Source organism: Carassius carassius, chromosome 38 (genome assembly GCF_963082965.1).
Source record: "Carassius carassius chromosome 38, fCarCar2.1, whole genome shotgun sequence".
NCBI lineage: Eukaryota > Metazoa > Chordata > Actinopteri > Cypriniformes > Cyprinidae > Carassius > Carassius carassius.
Genome location: NC_081792.1, coordinates 22035638 through 22058852, shown reverse-complemented (window position 1 = coordinate 22058852; position 23215 = coordinate 22035638). Strand labels below are relative to the sequence as shown.

General features: G+C 37.3%; 1 protein-coding gene across 5 annotated transcripts in view; it reads right to left on the bottom strand.

The window, feature by feature from the left end:
• Positions 1-2927: 2927 nt before the first annotated feature.
• LOC132119567 (cyclin-dependent kinase-like 5) overlaps positions 2928-23215 on the bottom strand; it is a 34724-nt gene continuing 14436 nt past the window's right edge. Inside the window, exons 3-18 of one of the 5 annotated variants that reach the window (XM_059529632.1) lie at positions 22989-23034; positions 16966-17102; positions 16737-16857; positions 16244-16303; positions 14690-14780; positions 13153-13342; positions 12200-12280; positions 11838-12004; positions 10290-11394; positions 9805-9906; positions 9003-9132; positions 8663-8786; positions 7942-8047; positions 7214-7336; positions 5778-5993; positions 2928-5009 (exon numbers count right to left, since the gene is read on the bottom strand). In XM_059529632.1, the coding sequence (XP_059385615.1) occupies positions 4632-5009; positions 5778-5993; positions 7214-7336; positions 7942-8047; positions 8663-8786; positions 9003-9132; positions 9805-9906; positions 10290-11394; positions 11838-12004; positions 12200-12280; positions 13153-13342; positions 14690-14780; positions 16244-16303; positions 16737-16857; positions 16966-17102; positions 22989-23034 (3177 nt within the window). In that variant the 3' untranslated portion in view covers positions 2928-4631. The remainder of the gene's footprint in view (positions 5010-5777; positions 5994-7213; positions 7337-7941; positions 8048-8662; positions 8787-9002; positions 9133-9804; positions 9907-10289; positions 11395-11837; positions 12005-12199; positions 12281-13152; positions 13343-14689; positions 14781-16243; positions 16304-16736; positions 16858-16965; positions 17103-22988; positions 23035-23215) is intronic. The other 4 variants (XM_059529633.1, XM_059529636.1, XM_059529637.1 and 1 more) reach the window with 4 other exon arrangements.

The following is a 23215-nucleotide window of genomic DNA, read 5'->3' as shown; positions in this document are numbered from 1 at the left end:
AGATGAATGATCAGTTTCTGTGACTCAGTTAATGGTTCAAAGCTTGCAATTAACTCAATTCAACTTCTCCGGCAATCTGTTGATGCAAATCCTACAATATTCCATCTGATGGAGAGACCAGATGAAGGCCTTTCTTTCTTTTCAGTGCAGTGTCATATTTCTTATGTAGTTGCCATGGTTCATGATAAATGATTTCATTATGTGCAGGTCTTCATTGTGGCTGTTTTTTTGTTCATTAATAATGTCAAAGACATAGGTTTCTTATATGCTGGCAGGTGTTTGCAATGAAATGATGCATGCTGAAACATAGCTGGGTAGACATTGTTTTAATTGTTATTAATTACAGCAGAATATACATTATGAACGCTGTTAGAGTCAGACATGCCCGGACTTAAATCAAACATTAGGGTGCTGTTTCTCACTTGTACCCTAAAGATAACACACAAACAGTCTTCACGAAAGACATAGACAAAGTGCTGAGTGAGTGGTGGTGATCGTGTTTGAGCTAAATGTTGTGCATTTGTGAATAAAGTTACAAGCAAATAACTTTTGTTCATGTCAATCCTGTCAGAAGCAGAAGGGGAAAGGACACAATTTAGGGATAGACCACATTGTCAATTCAGCAAACAGGATTCAAACAGATTTCATTAACTCAGCAAAACAGTTTAACATCAAATAGGAACAGTCTTAACATTTATATGAAATAAAAACAGATATTTTTCTAAGTACATTCTATGACAGACTCAGGATTCAGTCCACTAAAATAAAACGAGAATGACAGATATGTCTGTGAACTCATAGGACAGATGCTCTTCTGTCAGAATAAATAATTTTTCCTGATAGATTGTAAACCTTTGGCCTTGCATGACTTCACAATGGCTTTAGTTGGCACACAATGGCTTTAGACAATAATGAGTATTTTTTCAATGCTTATAAACATCATGAAATGTCTAAAGTAGAAAAGAGAAAACTGTTTTTGATAACCATGAAATATGCAGATGCAGCTGACAACTGGGCCTGGTTTAAGACTTACATTCTTATGGAGATATAAAAGTTTGTCCAATGGTAAAAAAATAAAAAATAAAATAATTAAAAACATTATGTTCTAAGAGGATAGAGTTTCTAATCATTGCCAAGCCACAGAAAATGACCAGCCATTCACAAATATGAGGATAAATTAAGATGTCCAGTATATTTAATCTATTCTGTGCACTTTTGGGGACAAACCTGAATGTTTATATCCCTGCATTCAACAGCTCAGACACTGGAAGGCTAACAGGCATCATATTTGGATGATAGATGCTACAAGCCAATATAAGACAAGCTGTTTATGGCTATTAAACCATGACAGATGAGTTGTCAGTACCTGTAGGTATACTTCAACATAGCAGTGAACCAAAAAGCTCTCTGAATCACCTTCAAAATATCATTCAACATACATTTAAGGCATGCAAAATCCTACTCATCCAGTCCATGTATGAGGTAAACAGAGGTAAAGTGGGACAAAATTTGTCGGTGTAATTTTTAAAACGTTATCCTACAATGTCATCCTGAAGATAGAATAACATTACAGAGAACATTACATTTTCAGATAAAAAAAATATAATATTGTGAAATATTATTCACATTTCAAATATGATATATATATATATATATATATATAAAAATGTAATTTATTCCTGTGATGATAAAGCTGAATTTTCAGCATCATTACTCCAATCTTCAGTGTCACATGATTCTTCACAAATCATAATATGCTGATTTGGTGCTCATGAAACATACATTATTATCAATGTTTAAAATGTATTTTTTTTTCAGAATTCTTTTATAAATAGAAAGTTAAAGAACACAAATTATTCGAAACTTTCTTTTTCTTTTATAACATTGTAGATGTCTTTACTGTCACTTTAGATCAGTCCAGTGCAGCCTTGTTGAATAAAACACATATATATATATCTATAAAAACCTAAAACAAACTTTAAAACAGTATTGTGTATTCACTCTACAATATCACACCACTATCAATACTCAAATGACAGAATGGTCATTTCTGCCCACAAAATTGCAGCCCTTTTTCTGTTTTAGCGCTTAAACTGGCTTTGTAGCATTTTAGTACTCTGGGATAGGGAAGTGGTCATTTTTTTTGCATTTTCGCATGATTCCACAAGTTGATTTGAAAGAAAAAAACATAATATTAAAAACAAAATAATGGTGCTTAGCAATCCAGAAGAAATGCAGAATCGGTGACATTCTACATGCTGCAAACATAGGTTTTGTAGCAGGTTTAACAAGGCTGGTTATAGATTACCACCCGCAGGCCACCTCACCACAGCTGGCGACAGCCAACCTATTAATGTTGGCAGTCTTAACAGCTGGCTGATGAGAAGATTACCTGGCACCACAGAGACAGACTGTGCCAACGTACTGCAGATTAAACGATGTTAGAGCGTTTATGGACAAGGTGTTAATCCAGTGACTTAATCACATTCAGGCCAGGATGAAATACTCTCAAACCGGCAGACCGCATTACTCAGGAACAAAGAATTCCATTCCACTAATATTAACCTGAAAATATGCAACAAGAACACAAGAGCTTCCAGACAGGGGCTTTTTGAACAAGCACATAGAAGTTGACCTGTAATCTCTTCCTACAAATCAAAAAACAACAGCTTGTTATTGCGTGGCAGTTTAACCATGAAAGACAACACAAGAGTTCAACAGAACATAATGACTAAACATGACTTCTGTCAGATATAGGATGTGAGATATAGAGAATATAAATGATTCAAGATGTTACTGAAAATGAACTTGGTTATTTAATTATGCAAAACACTCTAAAATAGTGCAGAGACAACATCAATAAAGATATAAATGAGAACTGATAAACAAACAAACAAAAATAAATAAACATGACTTTTGATGTAAATGTCAAAAATACTGTATAAACTAAATCTGAATGTGTAACTTGAACATAAAAGTTTCAAATCCAGTCCTGTGAAAGACAGAGCTCATATACTGTAGGTAGATAAGATTAGATAAGGTAGAAGATTAGATAGTTTTAATCAAACACCATATCAACAAAAACACCTGTGAAATGTCTGTTTAAAGTGCACCATTGATAAACTATATTAATAATAATAAAGAAAAAAGTTCCCAGGACACATTTCACTTATATAGGAGTAATTAAATTGAGAAATGCTCTGTCACTCTCTTTGGGGGGATTTTGTAAGAAACTTCAGTTGTTAAGCAAAATGCCTGTTGTGATAATCAATGTAAATGAATAAAAATGTAATACTCTGCTGCAGCTCTATGAAGGATGATAAATTCACCTCAACGTTATGATGTATTGCTCTGTTTGCATTGGTATTCAAATGCCTGGAATTCTTAATATAGCTATTTTGCATATTTTATATCCATCTCATTTTAATCTATATTAGTAGAATATAATTTAATGGAATGTACGGTGAGATAAATCTAAATCAAACACTGAAAGCCTGAATGAAAATGTGCTGCATTTCAGAGGCCACTTGAAAACCTTACCGTGTCTCCCACCTGCCCTCCCCACTAACAGATCAATAACTGCATTATGTCTTTGAAATCCTTTTACCAGGTTCTGAGGCAATGCTTTCACCTCTTCAAAAACATGCGGTTAAACGGATTCAAATAAAACCGCCAGTTATTCAGTTTGTTCAAAGAATCATGCACACGTGCAACTCAATCCCCACAAAGCGACCGCTGAAAGTCACGTCAGGATGGACTAACGGACTTAACTCGCACAACCTTGAGCAGAGCCGCTTGTAAACCACCAGCTTGGGAGGGAGACACCGTAAGGCCTCTGCTGAAATTCATTATTCTCAGGAAATCCAGCTCTTCGGGGATCTGGATCTCTAATGGACTCATGTTAAAAACAAGCACTATCTGATCCCAGCGTGTTGGGTATTGAATGCCAAGCTCATGGGAAGTAAAAAAAAAACATTGTAAGACACCTTCTATGGGTAAAGTGAGACAAATAGCCATCATGGGACGTGGATCAGTAGTTGCTGATATGCTGCTGCATGTTTTAAACAGGGATGACTCAAAGACCTGCAGTATGAGACAATGTGTAATATAAACCTATAGTCTGCACTGAGAATTCATTCATCAGAAAACAATGTTCGGAAAAGAGAGGAAAATAATTTAGAAACAATAAGTACTTTTGTTACAACCATAAAATGCACTCTGTACATTGTAACTATTAACACACCAATAATTCATTAAATAATCTCCATGAAATATAGAATTATTACACATTAAATATTTATACATTCTCTTGTGTATAAACTAAAGCTCTTACAATTCCACAGATTCTTTTTGTCCCCCGTCCCCAAGTTTCCATATACAAATACATAGATTCATATCATCGTCAATAAGCAATTTTCAACAGAAAACTGAACCCAGATGTAATGAACAAGAATACAAATTCTATCAAATGTGGATGCTTTAAAAAAAAACAAATCTGATACATAACTATTGCCACCTTCTGGCCAGAAGTGGCATTGTGTACCACTGTATGAACAAAAGCATTCGATAGGTAGCCAGGAAGGAAAAGGAGAAACCAAGTACACTAGTGGCCACTAAGGGCCCTTCCTCCTCTAAAGAGCCGTTTCTTTCAGATCGTTGAGGTTTGGCATTCTCGCGCGAGCGGCTCTGGTGAAGCCGATACCGTTCTGCCCACTTTTGTTTGCCATTTGGTCTGGGTACGGTGCGCCCTCGGCCCTATTCAACGCAGAGATGTGCCAGCTGGACTCGATCTGCCCTGGCAGAGGGTAGTTGTGGGGTTTGCGGCTCTTGGTATTTGGGGTGACGCTGCCCGGTGGGAGCCCTCTGGCCTCATTCAGGTTCCCTTTGGAAGGGGGGTTGGGGAGAGGCTGGAAGCGCAGCTCTGCCGAGCGATCGGGAGGTGGGAGCTGATTGGAAGTAGCAGGAGACGAAAGGTGTAGGAGCTTCCGCAAGGACTTCAGAGGCTGGTTCTGCAACAGGAAACCATTAATAATGCATGTCTGTGTGCAATCATAAAATACAAAGGAAGTCCTTTTTTTAAAGAAACAATACTATTATTCAGTAAGGATACATTAAACAGTCAAAAATGACAGTAAAGACATTTATAATATATTTGATTTCAAACAAATGTTATCTTTCCTTGGTTTACGTATCATGGTTACCACATAAATATTAATCAGCATAACTGTGATATTAATAAGAAATGTTTTTGAGCATCAAATCAGCATATTAGAATGATTCATGTGACAGAAGGATCACGTGACACTGTAATGTAACGACTGCTGATATTTCAATTTTGCATCAAGAATAAATTACATTTTTATACAGATTAAAATAGAATAAAGTTAAATATATATATATATATATATATATATATATATATATATATATATATATATATATATTTTTTTTTTTTTTTTTTTTTTCACAATTTCACAATATTACTTTTTTTGATAGATAACCATAACTATAAAGTATCCACAACACAGCTATAACGATAACTATGATGAATTACTTTCAAAACTATTTCTTCCAGATGATTAATAATAAAAACATTGACAGCCAATCAGAATCCATCCTGCTTTAAAGAACCTGGGCATTAAAAGTAGCAAACAACAAAACTGCAGCATGTGCTTAGAATAAACTGAATGTTATAGCGTATCAATACGGACGCTTATATATTTGAGTTATCTTTATAGATATACGCTGTTGGAGTGAATTTGTAATTTTTTTTTTACCTGAGGCTGCACATCTGTCTGCTTTTCAGGTGGCCAAGTGTTGTCCCTGTCACGATCACGGTCCCTCTCACGGTTTCGATCCCGGTCACGCTCCCTGTCCCTTTCCAGATCACGTTCCCGGTCTCGATCTCGGTTGCGGTGTCGACTGCTGTGATGAGACGATGTTTTGACTGGTCTTTGTATCACTAGCTGCTCTTGCTGAGCCTCACTAGGAACCTGACACACAGATCAAACCACATTACCAGTGAACTCACCTGAATGCTGGGACTTGTGTACAATAAATCTCTCCAAACAAAAATTCACCCATAATCTCGTGCATTAGGTCAGAAAACTGGGAATGTGCTGAAATACTGCCTTTTTAGTCATGGCAAACAGTTGATAATGATGGAAACAATTTAGTAATGAACAAAACATTTTTCACCAGTTTTTACAAGTTTATCTGGAGAGCATGAATTTTTGAAGATAGCTAAAGACAGGAGTGTTAGAAGACGTGCCCAGTTTCTGATCCTTTGTACCAAAATGTGCAAGATTTTGTGTACAGAAAACAGAGAGTTTGTGTGTGGAAAAATTTTAACCACTTCTCCTACTCTTTCCCAGGTTCGGAGAATGGTAAATGAGAAAACGTGCATCCTCTTTGAGCAAGTGCTGCTAAAGACGGTTATGGGGTCCATGCTTCTAACAGAACACATGCTGATGCTTTTGCGATGCTAGCAGTAACCCAAGCAATGATGTTTAGTGAGTAAAACACACAGGAACAGATCTGTTACATCAACATATAAAAACACTCTGACCTAATACAGTTCGACATTGATTATCAGTGTTACATTACATAACACAGTATATTACACTATGACTCTGTCTCTTCTACCAGCTATTGAGATCATAAATTAAATGTGGTACTTGCAAAGATGCATTAGGCTTAAAGACCAATTTAAGAACAGCTTCAAATTTGGCTGTAAATTCATATTTAATACATTGATACAATATAACATCAATACAGCTAATTATTACAAAAAAAAATATTTTTTTATTATTATTATTATATTAAATTATTTTAATTCTGTTTTTTTTTCTTAGCAAACACTTCATAATATAATATAATATATATATATATATATATATATATATATATATATATATATATATATATATTAATACAACTATATTTTTCAGCAAATGAAATATATATAATTAATTTGATAAAATAATCAGCATATCATGTAATTAATTTGATTAAAAAGTTTACTATAGATCTGGACCTGATGTTTTGCACATTAAAAATGGCTCTGGCAAAAAAAGAAAAAAGAAAACTCTAAATAAAGAATATAATAAAATGACAAAAAGACATCTAGTCATAAAACACCGATACATTTAGTATGACATGCAATGAAGATGTGTTTATTTGGTAGAGCGGCACGGTTTTATGTGAGCAATACCATGGGCTGCGGGACAACAGGAAGCACTTTGACAGAAGAGTTATGCTTTAAGCTATTCTTTGAGTTAAAGAGGGGGAAAAGGCTTTTCTTGATGCTCGGGTTCCTTCCTGCGTTGCCGTCCGTCTGCAATATAAGACGCACAAAACCCCAGTGGCTCATTCTATTAACACCAAACATCTTTTGTTGTTGAATACAGCAGATGAACATACGGTCCTCTGGCTCAATATTTGCGGACAGAGCACAGTAGAGGCAGATTCTGCCACACACATGCTGCTCGGGTCTGTAATGGTCTCCATATGGCTATTGTGGGGAAATGCTACAGAAGGCACTGAACTGCACTGAGAGTCTCTGTTGGATTCTGTCAGGCATTCATTGGACAATGGAACAAGTGGACGGCCTCCTGTTTGGCATGATATGACCATTTCACCTTCTTTTTTGCACTGATCAACTACTTGCTGATTGAGATGGCTGAATGAACACTATGAGGTGAAATCTCGCCTATTAATTTTAGTGAAAGAGAGACAGTATTTTTCTATCCTAGACTATTACATTTGTATACAATATATCATTTAAGTTCAATGACTAGCAGACAGACATACGAAAACACACAACACAGCAGCTAAGCAACACATGTACATGTATAATAACATACACTGGCTATTCTTACTGCATTTGATACCATTTTTGAGAGTTGAAAAAAGGATATGTAATGAATAGGACATTCTTACCGGCTGTGACTTCTTCTTTTTCTTCTTTATGGCTCTAAAGAAACCTTGTTTTTCTTTTTGTTTAGGGACCTCTGGTGGGTTCATGACCATAGCCTCTGAATTATTCCTACAAATGTAATTATTAAAAGTTGAATCTCACAAAGAGATTTTGGTCATAAAATCAAATAAGATTTCAATTATCTGCCTAATTACTGTAGTGCAAATAATATATATATATGCACATATATATATGTCACTATGTAATGGTCAGGTCTCCCAATATTTTTGTCTATGCTAGTGAAATATGATAAACATGTAGTGTATGCTAGTGAAATATGATAAACATGTTTAACATCTTTAATTAAGATTCACCCTATCACATAAAACATGAACAGCCATATTCTCAGAGAACTGGCTAATGAAAGCAAATCAGTGAATCAATAACAAAACACTAAAATGACAATATATTTCTGCCTATCATCAGTGAATTTAAAGAGAATGTAAAGTGGGCATGCTTTATTATTTTCTGCACTTACTGTTTCCAGACATCTCACAATCATCAAGAACACTAATTAATTTTACATCGAAGTTCAGTTTTTTTTCCTTCATTTGAAGCCAAATATTTAATGTTGTCACTTCCAGCTAAACAAAGCATTTCACCATACAGCCATGGTATTTGTGTACAGAATAATTCATTTGTCTAGATCGAGCGTGTGCTGCCTTAACAAGCATGTTCGCTCACCAGGGGTCGAAATTGGTCTGCCGTTTGGGGTGGTTTGTCATGGCTGTGCTTTCTGCCGCCACCGCTGGCACTCTGCTCTGTCCAGCACTCTCATGGAAGGAGTTGTCCGGTCGAGGAGAAGGGACTGCACAAAAGGACAGAAAAAAAATAAAAGTTAGAATATCAAAGCTTAAGTCAAACATTATTACCCCATAAATAAATGCACATATACAATTACTTAAAATAAAATACTTTTATTCAGGAAGGACATATTAATTTAAAAAAAAAGTTACAGTACAGACATTTATAATGTTACAAGCAGTTTCTATATTTTAAATCAATATCTACATTTTTGGGGTACCTCTGTAAAAACTTCCCACTCTGCGAGGCATCGAGTCACTGTAAATGATTCTGTTCTCCTTGGATGAGGTTCCATCCTCCATATGAGTGTCATGGTACATCCCAGGCTGGGTTACAAGAGGATAGTCACACTGCAGGATAGTATAAAACAGTAGTTCCTTCAACTTACTGTACATACTGTCTTACTGTAACTTTAGATTTGCTTGGGGAGAAAGGAATAATTAAGCAAGAGAAAAAGAAGTGTGAAAGAGAGGATAAACCGACAGTTCAGCCAAAAATGAAATTTATGTCAACACTTAATCACCCTCATATCATTCCAAACCTGTGTAACATTCTTTCTCCAATAAAACACAAAAGAAAATACTTTTGACTGTGGAATTTTGGTTTAGTCCTGGGACATATTACATATGGATCACTTTTTGTTTCATCTACATTTGTTTTCGTCTACATTGTAATTTCATGTCAAAATAATATGGAAATAGTCTTTAAAGTTTAATTCACAGAAAAAAAATTAGAACAACATGACAGTGTAAATAACAACAGAAATGTCATTTTATTGGGGTGAACTGTCCATTTGGATATTGAGAAGATACTGAGAACCTAGATATCTAATGCTAAAGACTAGCAGTTAATGTAGTGACATGAACATTTACAAAACATCCATATTAATGGTCTGAAAGCTTAATGTGAATTGTTTTTATGATCAATGCATTAAAAAAACAAAATGATGAGGCATGAAAAACAGTAGCAACTATTGAATGTGTGAGTGGACACATTCTGAGGGTCCTGTTGAGACCTCGGACCTCGTTTTTTGGGCGTTGTGAGTGGAAGGAAGCTGTGTTGTCCCTCGTGGAATCTTTAATCGGGGGGCGAGAATGAGGCTTCTCTTTGGGAGACTGGTCATTCTGCAGACATAAACACACAGCAAAATAAGCAGACACTGGAAGACACTGGGAGTGTGCATGTCATAATCAGGTAGGACAAAAAAATGCATGAATGCAGGATGCAGCAGAGCCATATCTTAAATTAGATCACATACACACATGCAAGGACATCACAAATCTCCTGAAATTATTACAGTGAACAAGCAACATTTGTAATATAGCTTTTTGCGAATGGTAGAGAATTCGTAATATTCAGACAAAGATGAACAGATGAACAAGAGGGTATCCTTGCTTGGATAGAAATATTCAAACGCTGATCACAGCAACCAACAGAATGCATTTTAGCGAGATCAGCACCTAATATGCTACAGGACACAGAGATAAAACAAGAGCAGGTCACTGACCCTGCTCAGATCTTGCACGAGTTCTTCTCGGGAGGAGCTGGTGTTGTGGCGTGGGAGTGTGCGATGCTGGAGCTGCGGCGAGAGGAGTTGTAAGCTGCTGGCACGTGTTGGCACTCCCTGCCCGACCACCAAATTCGCTTCCTGGCCATGCGGCCTATGTCGCTCTCTCCGCACGTACATGGAGTGGCGATGAGGGCGCTGCTGCGAGGAAAACGGGCTGGTGTAGCCGAGACCGTAAGGATAGGATTCATGCGGGGAGGGCATATTGTGAGGATGGCTGCCCCCTGCTCCCGCGGCCCTGCTTGGGTCCAGTATGTCCGAAGACTTCGGTTCATCCGGTGTCTTTTTCCGACCCGAAGAACGTCGTGAGTCCAGAGTGCCCCCTTCCAGTCGTGCGTTCCCCCGGCTGCTGGGACTGTGACCCTGTCGCTCCGCCCCAGAGTGCCGTTCACCTCTCGGGCTCCCGGGAGCTGCGTTTAGATCCAGACAGCTGGACGGGAAGTAGCGGGAACCTGAGCCCGATCCCACCATGGGATCGTCCAGGTGGAGTCGTGTCTCGGCCAGGTTGCTTACGGACTTGGTGTCGTTCAGTGCTCCGTGGCTCTTGGACAGGCTGAGGAAGGATGAGGAGCTTTTGGAGGATGATGTGGAAGGCATGGATCCATGTGAAGATTCCATGTGGTTATGGCGACTGTGCTTGTCCCCAGACTGCAGCGTGCTGGTTTTCCCTTCCAGGAAGGACGAGTGGCGGCCTGGTTTGGATGACTTGAGGTACTTGCCAGTAGAGGTGTCCCCTCCCGCACTGACACCTCCATTTTTAGGCCCCAGGTTGAAATCAAATTCGGTCTTTCCCTTTGCATCTTTGGGGCTGAGTAGGTGGGGAAGGTTGTTGTTTGCCAGGTCTTTGCTACAAGAGGCCGAGCGGCTGATGGTCTGGGCCTGGTAGCTCTTGGGGTGTAGTGTGGGACTCAGGGTGGATGAGGTCAGCATGTTGCTGCCATTCAGGAAGCTGTCGGTGCTCCGGTGGAGGTCTTCATGGCGCGGGAGAGACGAGCAGTCCTTGCTGTTAGCATGCCGGTGACCTGAACTCTTACTTCCGTGGCTCCTGCAGGGATAAACACAAAATATTTATCAATTATCAATTAAAGATGTAATTAAACAGACGATGAACACTTTTAACAGCTATTATTATATGTTGCAATCAAACTTATAGCAAAATTTGGTAGTTCTGTATGTTGTTTCAGGGTTGGCATCATCTGAGGTTCTGTGAGGGGCTGGCATCATCTCTTCTCAGGTGTTTTGGATCCAGACTGAAGCTTGTGTAAATCCTAGTAGTGATTAAGAACCACTGTGATTAACCACTGGTGGTACTTGAGGAGACTCCCCCCTTCTATGTAAAGCGCTTTGAGTGCCCAGAAAAGCACTATATAAATGTAAGGAATTATTAAGAAACAATTGTCATTTTGGCAGTTCTGTTTGCTGCCCCTAGTGGCTTGGAAATCACAGATTTCATCCTTAACCTAGTAACTAGAAGCAGTTACTACTGACCGGCTGGGTATGGTGTTGTCTCCGTGGTATGGTTTTCTCTTCGAGGAGCGAGGTGGGGTGGGCGATGGGGCTGCTGGCCGCTCTGGCCCTCTAAGGCCCTGAAACACTGGGTGGTTCAGACACTGTTCTGTCAGAAAGCGTTCGGTGGGGTTTAGGCACAGCAGGTTCTGACACAGTGAAAAGAGAATGAGGAGAGTCGTGCCACACTAGAACAATAAAAACTCATTCACATTCAGTCTTTAATAACACTTTGCACTTGGGGTGATATGACATCTGCAGTTTATTTTAAAATAAATCCACACCAAATATATCACAACTGCTGGGATTCGAAATTTTCTAATGAATGTTGCAGACATTTTTACCTTCATTAAATCCAACATGAGTCCATTGATGATGCCCAGGTACCTTCGATCAAGCGTCTGAGGATGACTTACAGAAGGAAACTGTAAAAAAAGCGCATACATATATACTTAAAGAAAGAGGGAGGACTAAAGAATAAAACTGAATATTTGCATATTTCATAACAAATATGGAATACAAGTGATTGATTAATTGCATTACAATAGGCTGAAGCTTTACAAATACTAAATGAAATGTAAACTGAAATAAAAATAAATTAAACCTAAATAGTAATATTTAAAAAAAACGACAAAAGTAAATAACAAAATTACTAAAAATTTAACTAAAAATGAAAACTAAAAATATAAAAGTAAAAACTAATTTAAAATGTTAATTAAATCAATAATAGTTTATAAATCCATGACATCAACATGGATTACATCAATTACAGGCTTTAAATCAATTACATTTATTTTTTAACCAAATCTGTAAAATAAAAAAAATTATGACAATTAAGTAATAAATAAAAACTCACATCAGTATTTAATCTCTTTTTTACCATTTACTTGGTAAGAAGCATTGTAATTAGCTAAATAATGTATAGTCAGATAGTCATGACTACACACCTACAGGCTGATAAGTAATTGCAAAAATGGCTAAGAATCATTTGCAGATGTCACTTGTGGAAACAAAATATGGTTTAAGATGTGTCCAAAAGTGTCCAAATACTTTTTGATTCTATGTATGTTTGAGTGTATGTGTATGTGTGTGAATATTATGTACTGTGATCAGCCCTGTCAAGGCAAAGCCAGTTGTGTTTCACACTGGCACATAGCAATACATGAGTCATAGGCAGCCACTTATTCAGAATACTGGGATCTGTGCCATAGAATAGAAGAGCAGAGAAGAGGCACACAAGGAGAGGAAAGCACAGAACATAACAGGACAGAGGAGTGAATTAGAAGAAGGTCCCTACTCTTAGTCCGGCAAAACGAGGGTTGCTGTAGAACAGCTTCATCTGCTCTGGGGGTAAGGGGCCCAACACCTTCTGAATGGTGAAGAGCTGGTCGATTTCACTCTCTCCCGGAAACAGGGGCTGCCCATCACTCAGTTCTCCCAAAATACACCCCACCGACCACATGTCCACCGCCTTCCCATATGGAGCTCTGGGAGAGCCAAGAAGAAGACAAAAATAAGTCAAGAACTGACCTTCATTTGAGTTTGACATCTCCTTTTCCTAGAAAATCAATTACACTTAATTAAATGTACATGTAATTAAATTATAAACATATCAGTAAAAAAGGTTATTTAAATTTTTATCTTTATCTTTTATTGATAGATGCAAGACAAAAAAAACTGAAGAAAATGTATGGTGTTTGCCCTTGCAAAAGGTTAAGTTGTTCAGGGTGGTTTCTAGGGTGTTGTTTTGTGGTTGCTATGACCTCGACAGAGCCCACCCCAAGTCACTGTAATGTTCGGTGGCTTTATTACAGAAATTAATTCTTGACTTAAAGTGATAGTCCACCTAAAAATGATTTTTTTTTAACTTATTTATAGTTTCTTTCTTCTGTTGAACACAAAAGAAGACATTATTAAAAATGTTGGTAACTAAACAGTTGATGGTAGCCATTGACTTCCATCATATATTATGGAAGCCAATAGCTACCGTCAACTGTCTGGTTACCATGATTATTCAAAATATCTTCCTTGTGTTCAACTGAAGAAATAAACTGATACAGGTTTTTGTGAGTAAATCAGGGTGAGTAAATGCAGAATTTTCATTTGGGGTGAACTATCCCTTTAAGATTTGGAAAGTTTTAGTTCCTAAGTGAAATTACAATGGTTACTAAAAAGACAGGATATGATTCTAAGTTTGGATGTTTCTGAAATACAGGTCCTTAGTTCCCTAAATATAGCTCTTCAAAAAGAAGTCAAAGGATCTGAAAGGCAAAAATCATACATTTGACAACTTAAAGAAAAGTAACAGCAATAGTTTTCAAAGCAGCATCATTTGAATGTCTGTAGCACAAACGGTGCAGGACGAGTGTCATGCTTAGGGTTAAAGTTTTATACAATGACACCATTGAAAATGAAAGAGGGATGAGGAAAGTTGCATGCAGAGACAGGCAAATACATAGACATAAAACTGAGACAAATCTTTGCACTAACACACAGCAAAAGGGAGGGAGAGAATATTTGTGTGGGTGGAATTTAAATGGTGAGAGTTTGAAAAAATGTTTCACCGCATTCATCTAGTCTAGTGGCACACACTAGAAAATAATGCTTCAATGGCAACAAGGACAAATAATCATGCACCGCACTCTTGATGTCACATCTAATGGATATATCAAATCAACAGTTTAAAAAAAGGATGTGCCCTCAATTAACAATCGTGATTCTATTTGAGGAGAGTTTGAGTTTTCATGCCTTTAGCCATTTTTTTTTTTAAATACATGTTTTAGTTATTGTGTCTCTGGAAAAACAGAACAGGAAGTACAGATATGAGGACTTACCCCAGGAGCAGTTCAGGTGAGCGGTACCACCTGGTCGCCACATACTCCGTGTAGTTAGCATCACTGCCTTCAGAGAGATTGCGGGCAAAGCCTGCAGGATTGGCCAGCCAGGATAGAAAGATGTAGGGAGAAGAGAAAAGAGAAAGGGTCTCTGGCATGAGCAAGACTGCACACAACATTCAGAGATCTTAATTAATCTTCTCTAAAAATAAAAGTCTTAGAGAGAAGCCTGTTGAGTGAGTCATGCTCAATTTCTATGGCATTCAGTGTTGAGGGAAAATTTAACCCTGAGTAAATATATACATTCCATCAGGAGCAGAACCTGGAGGCTGGGAGGCACAAAATATGATTTATCAGGTACTGAGACGCTAGCCTGTGTTTTGATTGTATCTTCTAGAGTCACAATCCTACCAACCAGTGTAGGGGAAAACACTTTGAAACTGATTGTCAAGCTAAAAGCTACTCATAATTGAAATTACAGTCAAGTTATTATTATTATTATTTTGAAATATTGTTAATTCTCTTAACAAAGAGAAGCATTTTTTATTATAGCTTGGCAGTACTTCAGTGTTTTTAGTATCTATTTTATAATTAGTAGTGTAGCGTTTTGTGCGAAAACCAAACATCTCTATTTTTAATGCTTGCACAACATTGTCTATTTTTGAAAGAAAAAGTAGTTTTTTGTAGCAACATACAGAATATAACAATTTGTTTTTATATAAGATTATTTTGGCGTAGAATTATACAACATAATAGATTTAATGAATGCTGCTGTTTATGATATGCAATGTTGTCATTGGTTTTTATGCTAGATACCTGTAAATACTTATCTGGTTACAGAAAAAAAGTGTATTTTATCATCTGATGTACAATTATAGCATAATGTATAATATGTAATGTGTGTGTGTTAATGTGTTTAAAAACACACTGTATTGTTAATTTATATATTTTTAAACGAATAAACACGCACACGCTTCACATAAATATTTGATAAATTATGATATAACTGTGAAATCAACAATATTTGGACACATTGTGTATAAATACTGTATATTCTTATATGATAAATTAAGATGACATAATTGTAAATGATACAACTATATAATTACATAAATGAACAATATATAAATATTTGTAATAATAATAATAATATATTCAAAATTATGTTATATATTTACAATATAATCCCCTTTTCCCATTAAATTGACCAGTAGCTTCAGTATAGTAAGTTACTCCCCAGCACTGCTAATAAAGTCATTTTCTGTGATATTTCAGCAGTCTTTCTTTTCAGTCTTGAAATCATATATTTGGAATGACCCAAAATTAACTCAAAATTTACATTCCAGAAAATAAGCTGTCACTCAAATCTTTGCAACAGTATGATTTGGACAAAAACAGGAATTCCCTTCCACTCAGACCCAATTTTTATTTTCTTTTCAGACGTCACTGCGAGACTCATGATGTCTGGAAAGGAGACCAAGCATTCAGCGAGAGAGATCAGTGTGAATATGGAGGTGGAGGGTCCTGAATCAGACGACTGAAAGCTTTGCTCACCAAAATCACACAGCTTCAGGATATCATTGGAGCTGATGAGGAGATTTTCAGGCTTGATATCTGCAAATTAGATAAAAAGGGATGGATAATTACTTCGTGAGCTCAACTTGTGTTGAAGACGCCATTTAGTACAAAAAGATTACACGATAAAAAAGACATGTTGAAAATTGCATAAAAATAGGTAAAATACATCACTGATGTTGAAAGTTGATTCTAATTACTGTTAAATCACAACTACCTTACAAAATACTTAATTAAAATACAATAATATTCAGTTTTAAAACGTTAGAGTTCAACTCACATAATAAAATAGGCGCACATACATAAATTGTCTGAATTATCAGTAGCTATTACTGTAGTCTTCAGTGTTGCAAATCTGTCTACACAGACATATATATATAGACAGACAGACAGACAGACAGACAGACAGATAGATAGATAGAGTAAAATTTATGAAGATTGCAATCTATAAACAGCACATAGTTTGTCATACCCCTGTGAACGATCTCATTTTTGTGGCACCAGTGAATAGCTTTGATCAGCTGAAAGATGTAGCTTCGTACTTTATCAGGTAGCGCACCATTAGGCAATTCCTCCAACAACTCCAACATATTCTGAAAAATACAGCAAAACACAAGCAAGAAACTGTCACCATGTCATCTGAACTACAATTCAGACTACTACAAATGAATAAGAAAGTAAAAGAAGTGTTTAGAGCTGACCTTCTCCACATATTCAAACACTAGATAGAGTTTTCCCCGTCGACGGAAAGCCTCCTTCAGTTCTACAATGTTGTCTTGCTTCAGGGTACGGAGCATCTTGAGCTCTCGTAACGTCGTTTCTTTAACTTCCTCATTCTCTGTGGGAACACACAGGGGGTTAGGCAAGATTGAAAGGGGGCTTGTGTTTTCTTGAGTAAAATAATTGTGATATGGAGCTCTCAATTACAAAGTAAAATTACATTATAAAAGGCACTTCTCACAAACCTTGTTTTAGTGTATTATAGGTGTTAATGTCTTTTTGTTGTGAAACTCTAAAATATAAAATCACCTATCATCAAAATTAATTAGCATGAAAATAAGCTAAAAATGTATCTAACATGATGACATCATTTGGAACCTTTCTATAGTAAGATGGAAAGACAATCTCATGCCATTTTCTTGAAAGCTCAACCATTAATCTCTGTTAGCAACTGTTATTTTATTTAGGGGCCAATCAATGAAGGTGCTATTCTACCTATTGTATCTGTTAGTTTTCTTATTATTAGGGGACAAGCACCAAAGGTGCATAGGCACCTATTGTATCCATTGACGTTGTTCTTCTATGGCAGCCCATAGTACTGCTTGCGGGAAAGTTATGAAATTTGGCAAACAGATAGAGGACAGTCTGATCTATCTATAGTAATCACCATAGCAAGAGTGGAGTCTCTAATGCAATCCCTCTAGCGCCACCAACTGTTCAAAGTCGAAAGTGGCCTATATCACAAATATGATGCGTTTCCCCTTAAGGTTTGTGCAGCGTTGTAATTTAGCCTTCAAACAGGTTTTGCAAATATATTCAAAACCACTGTAGGAAATTCAGAAATATAGGTCACTGGCTGTATAAAAGTGCCCAAATTTAAAACTATTTTATTGTAAGTGGCAAAATAATATAATAAAATAAAAATAAAAAATAAAAAAAATGCAAAAGTCAGAATTATTATTATTTTGTTGTTCTCATAGATATGTCGGTAGCACTTTATTTTACAGTCCTGTTCCTCGTGTACATACTATGTACTTATTATAGTAATTACAATAACTATGTAATAACTAGGTACTAACCCTGAACCTACCCCTAAACCTAACCCAACCCCATGTAGTTACCTTGTGTTACCAGAACTTTCTTAGACTTTCTAAGTACACTATAAGTACATGTTAGTACACGTACTGTAAAATAAAGTGCAACCGATATGTCTATAACTCCAAAACAAAATAAGATATTTTCACCAGTTGACACACACATACAGTATGTATGGATGAACTCTGTGAACACATGAAAATTTTGGTGGGACTGTGGCTCTTGGTGGCACTATAATTGAAAAAAATGAAATTGCCATTAAAGGTGCAATAGGAGATCTCAGACAATGCCAACATCAGCCTGATAGCACTGAAAGTGAACGTCCCACCCCCCCTGCAATCGCCGTCCAAAGCCACGCCCCCTGAATGCATTTATGCTCACAGACCAGAATACTAGAGATAACATTACTAAAATAGGCTAGATCAGCGGTTCCCAATTCCAGTCCATGTTCCAAAGTGAAGTAAACCCCTGCTCAGGGAGAAGGGAGCAATGAACACCTTGTAGGGATCATATCGATCGGAACACAGTTCATTCATGTAGCTCGAGTTGGTCATCTGAATCGGGTGTGTTAACTAAGCGGGACATGCAAAATATGTCTGTGAGCACTGGAATTGGTTACCGCTGGGCAACATCTTGTGTCATTAACCAGCGGGAAAACTTTAAAAGTACGACAATACCAGGAAGGAAGACTGGGTCATGAGACAGGTCTTAATAGATTCCTTGGGTCACACCAAGAACATGGATAACAATATTGCCATAGTTTGCCAAGCTTTCTTGCCGCCATTTTAAAACCTACTTTTTTAAACTCCTCCTAGACAAAAGGTCTGATTTTTCCAAATTAGAATCAGATCATGTTCAGACCATGCTGGCAAATAGTTACAGATTTCATGTCAATAGACTAAACCATTTTCGTATACTGAATAACCAAATTTGATGGCATGATTAGGGTTGCCACCCGTCCCTTAAAATACGGAAACTTCCCGTATTTGAGAATAAAATAGTGTGTCCCGTTTTGAATCAATACGGGATGGGGTTTGTCCCGTATTTTTGGAGTTGTCTTCAATACAGCATCTCATGCATATCATCCCAACGGCATTCTGTGAAGACTCGTCCTATTCAGCCCCTGATTGGGTAATACTCGCTGCCATTGTTGGATTGATTGGTTTGTTTCAGGTTCACGGCCAATCAGAGTCAGAGGAGGGCGGGTTCCTTGGCAGAGAGTCGATTTGAAAGAATGGCGGAGGCTGCTCCAGATACCCCCCCACGTCCAGCGCTGAAACGAAAGCGGATGCAAAAGTATCGACGAGAGTAGGAGGAATCAAATACTTGGCTGGAAAGTGTCAGCGGAAATGAGTATCAAGCACAATTTGTCGGCGAGTGTTCTCTGTTGTGCACGGTGGCTTGTCAGATGTGCGACAGCATGCCTCCAATGAAAGATATATGTTATTCAAAAAATCAACATAGTTTTTAAACTATGAGAGGCGCCATTATTTTATGTGCACAGTTTATTCTGCATTGATGACGTCAAATGGTTGTACTCTGTCAGCTACTGACGCTTTTTACTGTGAAACAACTCAGAATACACAACTCAGAAAATAAAATACTGATACGATACCATATTGTGTGGCATTTGGTTGTATTTTTCAGTTGGAGGGGCAACAAGAGAAACAACATAAGACTTCACTGATTTCCTAGTGTTAATGGAGATGATGATTTTGCAATTGTACTGTCTTGATTAATGCTTGATTTGCTTTAAACTAAACTAAAATAAACTTTCTACTAAGTAGTAATAATGCTTTTTTAAGTACAAATATGGAACCCAATAATTAATGCTGAATGGAAAATGTATTGTGTGATTTCACTACCATTAAGAAAACTGCTTACTTGCATGAAATGTATGTATTGACTGATTTAGAGTAGAAAGCACTTATGTATTAGAAATTATTTCATGATAAATGGAAAATGTAGTAGTTAAAGGGTTAGTTCACCTAATAATCAAAATTATGTCATTAATAACTCACCCTGTGTTCATGTCGTTCCAAACCAGTAAGACCTCCGTTTATCTTTGGAACACAGTTTAAGATATTTTAGATTTAGTCCGAGAGCTCTCAGTCCCCCCATTGAAACTGTGTGTATGGTATACTGTCCGTGTCCAGAAAGGTAAGAAAAACATCTTCAAAATAGTCCATGTGACATCAGAGGGTCAGTTAGAATTTTTTGAAGCATCGAAAATACATTTTGGTCCAAAAATAGCAAAAACTACGACTTTATTCAGCATTGTCTTCTCTTCCGTGTCTGTTGTGAGAGAGTTCAAAACAAAGCAGTTTAGTGATATCCGGTATGCGAACGAATCACTCGATGTAACCGGATCTTCTTGAACCAGTTTACCAAATCGAACTGAATCGTTTTAAACGGTTCGTGTCTCCAATACGCATTAATCCACAAATTACTTAAGCTGTTAACTTTTTTAATGTGGTTGACACTCCCTCTGAGTTCAAACAAACCAATATCCCGGAGTAATTCATTTACTCAAACAGTACACTGACTGAACTGCTGTGAAGAGAGAACTGAAGATGAACACCGAGCTGAGCCAGATAACGAACAACAGACTGACTCATTCTCGAGTCAAGAACTGTTTCTGTCAGAAGCGTCCGATTCGAGAACCGAGGAGCTGATGATACTGCGCATGTGTGATTCAGCGTGAAGCAGACTGACACACAGAGCGTCTGAACCGAACTGGTTCTTTTGGTGATTGATTCTGAACTGATTCTGTGCTAATGTTATGAGCGAGGGTAAACTAAAGGCTTGAATCAAGGGCAGTCATCACCAATGACGTCATTATGTCGAGCGCAAAAGAACCGGTGAACTGTTTTCTTCAACCGGTTTATTGAATCGAACTGTCAGAATGAAGTACTGGTGATCCGAAAACCAATGCAACCGGTTCTTGACTCGTGAACGAGTCAGTCTGTTGTTCGTTATCTTACTCGGCTCTGTGTTCATCTTCAGTTCTCTCTTCACAGCAGTTCAGTCAGTTTACTGTTTGAGTACATGAATTACTCCGGGATATTGGTTAGTTTGAACTCAGAGGGAGTGTCAGCCACCTTAAAAAAGTTAACAGCTTAAGTCATTTGTGGATTAATGCTTATTGGAGATGAGAACCGTTTCAAACGATTCAGTTCGATCTGGTGAACTGGTTCAAAAAGATCCCGTTACATCAAATGATTCGTTCGTGAACCGGATATCACTAAACGGAAGAGAAGAAAAAGCTGAATAAAGTCATAGTTTTTGCTATTTTTGGACCAAAATGTATTTTTGATGCTTCAACAAATTCTAACTGACCCTCTGATGTCACATGGACTATTTTGAAGATGTTTTTATTACCTTTCTGGACACGGACAGTATACCGTACACACAGCTTCAATGGAGGGACTGAGAGCTCTCGAACTAAATCTAAAATATCTTAAACTGTGTTCCAAAGATAAACGGAGGTCTTACGGGTTTGGAACGACATGAGGGTGAGTTATTAATGACATCATTTTGATTATTGGGTGAACTAATCCTTTAAGGTGTATGTTACAGATGGTTAAGAGAAGAAGAGGAAAAAGGACCTGAAGATACTGGAAAGGAAAGCGCAGCAAACAACTGAAAGCCTTTGCGGAGGAGTTGGCAGTACTCCAGGTGATGACATCAGAAGAGAGCTTGGAACCAGAGTTCGACGTCTACGTTTAAAAGACTGAGAGAGAGACTCGATTGACGGATACTGAATAGCGCAGTATCCCTCGACGCCTACTACCAGCTGATTGTACCTGATTTTGTAACTTTACTATTGTACTTTTATATAACTTCTGTTAACTTTAATAAAACTTATATTATATTATTGACAAGTTATTGTCTACCAGAGTACTAATTTAAGAGCCGTAAGCAAGAACTGACCATCGGGAAGTCTGCTGAGCAAATTGTAAGTACTTTCAGAATGGTTATAGTTTAGTCCAGATTCGACTTTCCTTACCTACCTGAGAATAATAAATAAAAAGGAAAAGGTGTATGGATAAAGGAGACACCATAAAACACTAGCTATAAGAAGAGGAGAAAAGAATGGGAAGATGCATTTGGACGAATAACATTTTCTGACCCGCTTTTTTTCTCTCCACTTTAGCCCTGATGCCTTTGAGTCTTTTAGTAGACCTCAGCTACTGAAACAGCTTACAAACTGCTGATACAAGAAATGCTGTTAGGATGTAAACATGCCAAAGCTAATCATAATGCCTTCGGCCGCTGGATGAGTTTCTCAGCGCGGATTTCCCTCGAGATCCGGTGTGTTTAGACACCTTGTGGGGAAAAATTTATGGTACGGCATTTGGTTTAAGCCTGTAGTTATATCCATCACCACATGTAAATTCTTTCAGTAGCTGTAGTCATCATTTCAGTATTTTATTTTCAGAGTTGTCTATTCGGAGTTGTGTTGCGGTAAAAACAATAAATGGCTCGACAATAATGTTATGACATAATCAAAGGCGATTCATCTGTGATTATAAACGCTATATCTTGTAGCTTGTCAGTTATTTAGGGCTCTGTGTATTAAGTGCCAGTCCATCTGAAAGCATGTGATGGAGATTTACTACTAATCACAGAACTGGCTTTGCTGACAAGATGCGCATGATAAAGGCATGTGATTTATCGTGCAGCCCTAATACAAAATAATTTCGCTGATCATTACTAATTTTTCAATCCTTGGGTAAAGTGTATATACTGAATAACTATCCAAACAGAGCCTTGGAATCTGTGATTAATAATGTGAATTATACTTTGTGTCATGGTAACCACAACAGTATTGTAGTTCATCTCAAAGTCTCCAACCAATAAACTGCATGGATGAAAAAGCAAGCATTTAGTAGTAACAGTCTTTTACCTTCACTGTCCTTGAACTTCTTAATGGCCACAAGCTCTTTTGTCTCCTGCAAAACAGATATGTAAATCAGTTCGAGCTCTTTCTCAAACACAAGCTTTATTAGCAAACTGTTAATGGACTCAAGATGTAAAACTGTGAGTTGCACAAAAGGACTGAACCTAGAAGAACTACTTCCTGGCTGTATCAACAGGGTATTTTTCATGTTAAAGCTCCTGACAATGCTTCTG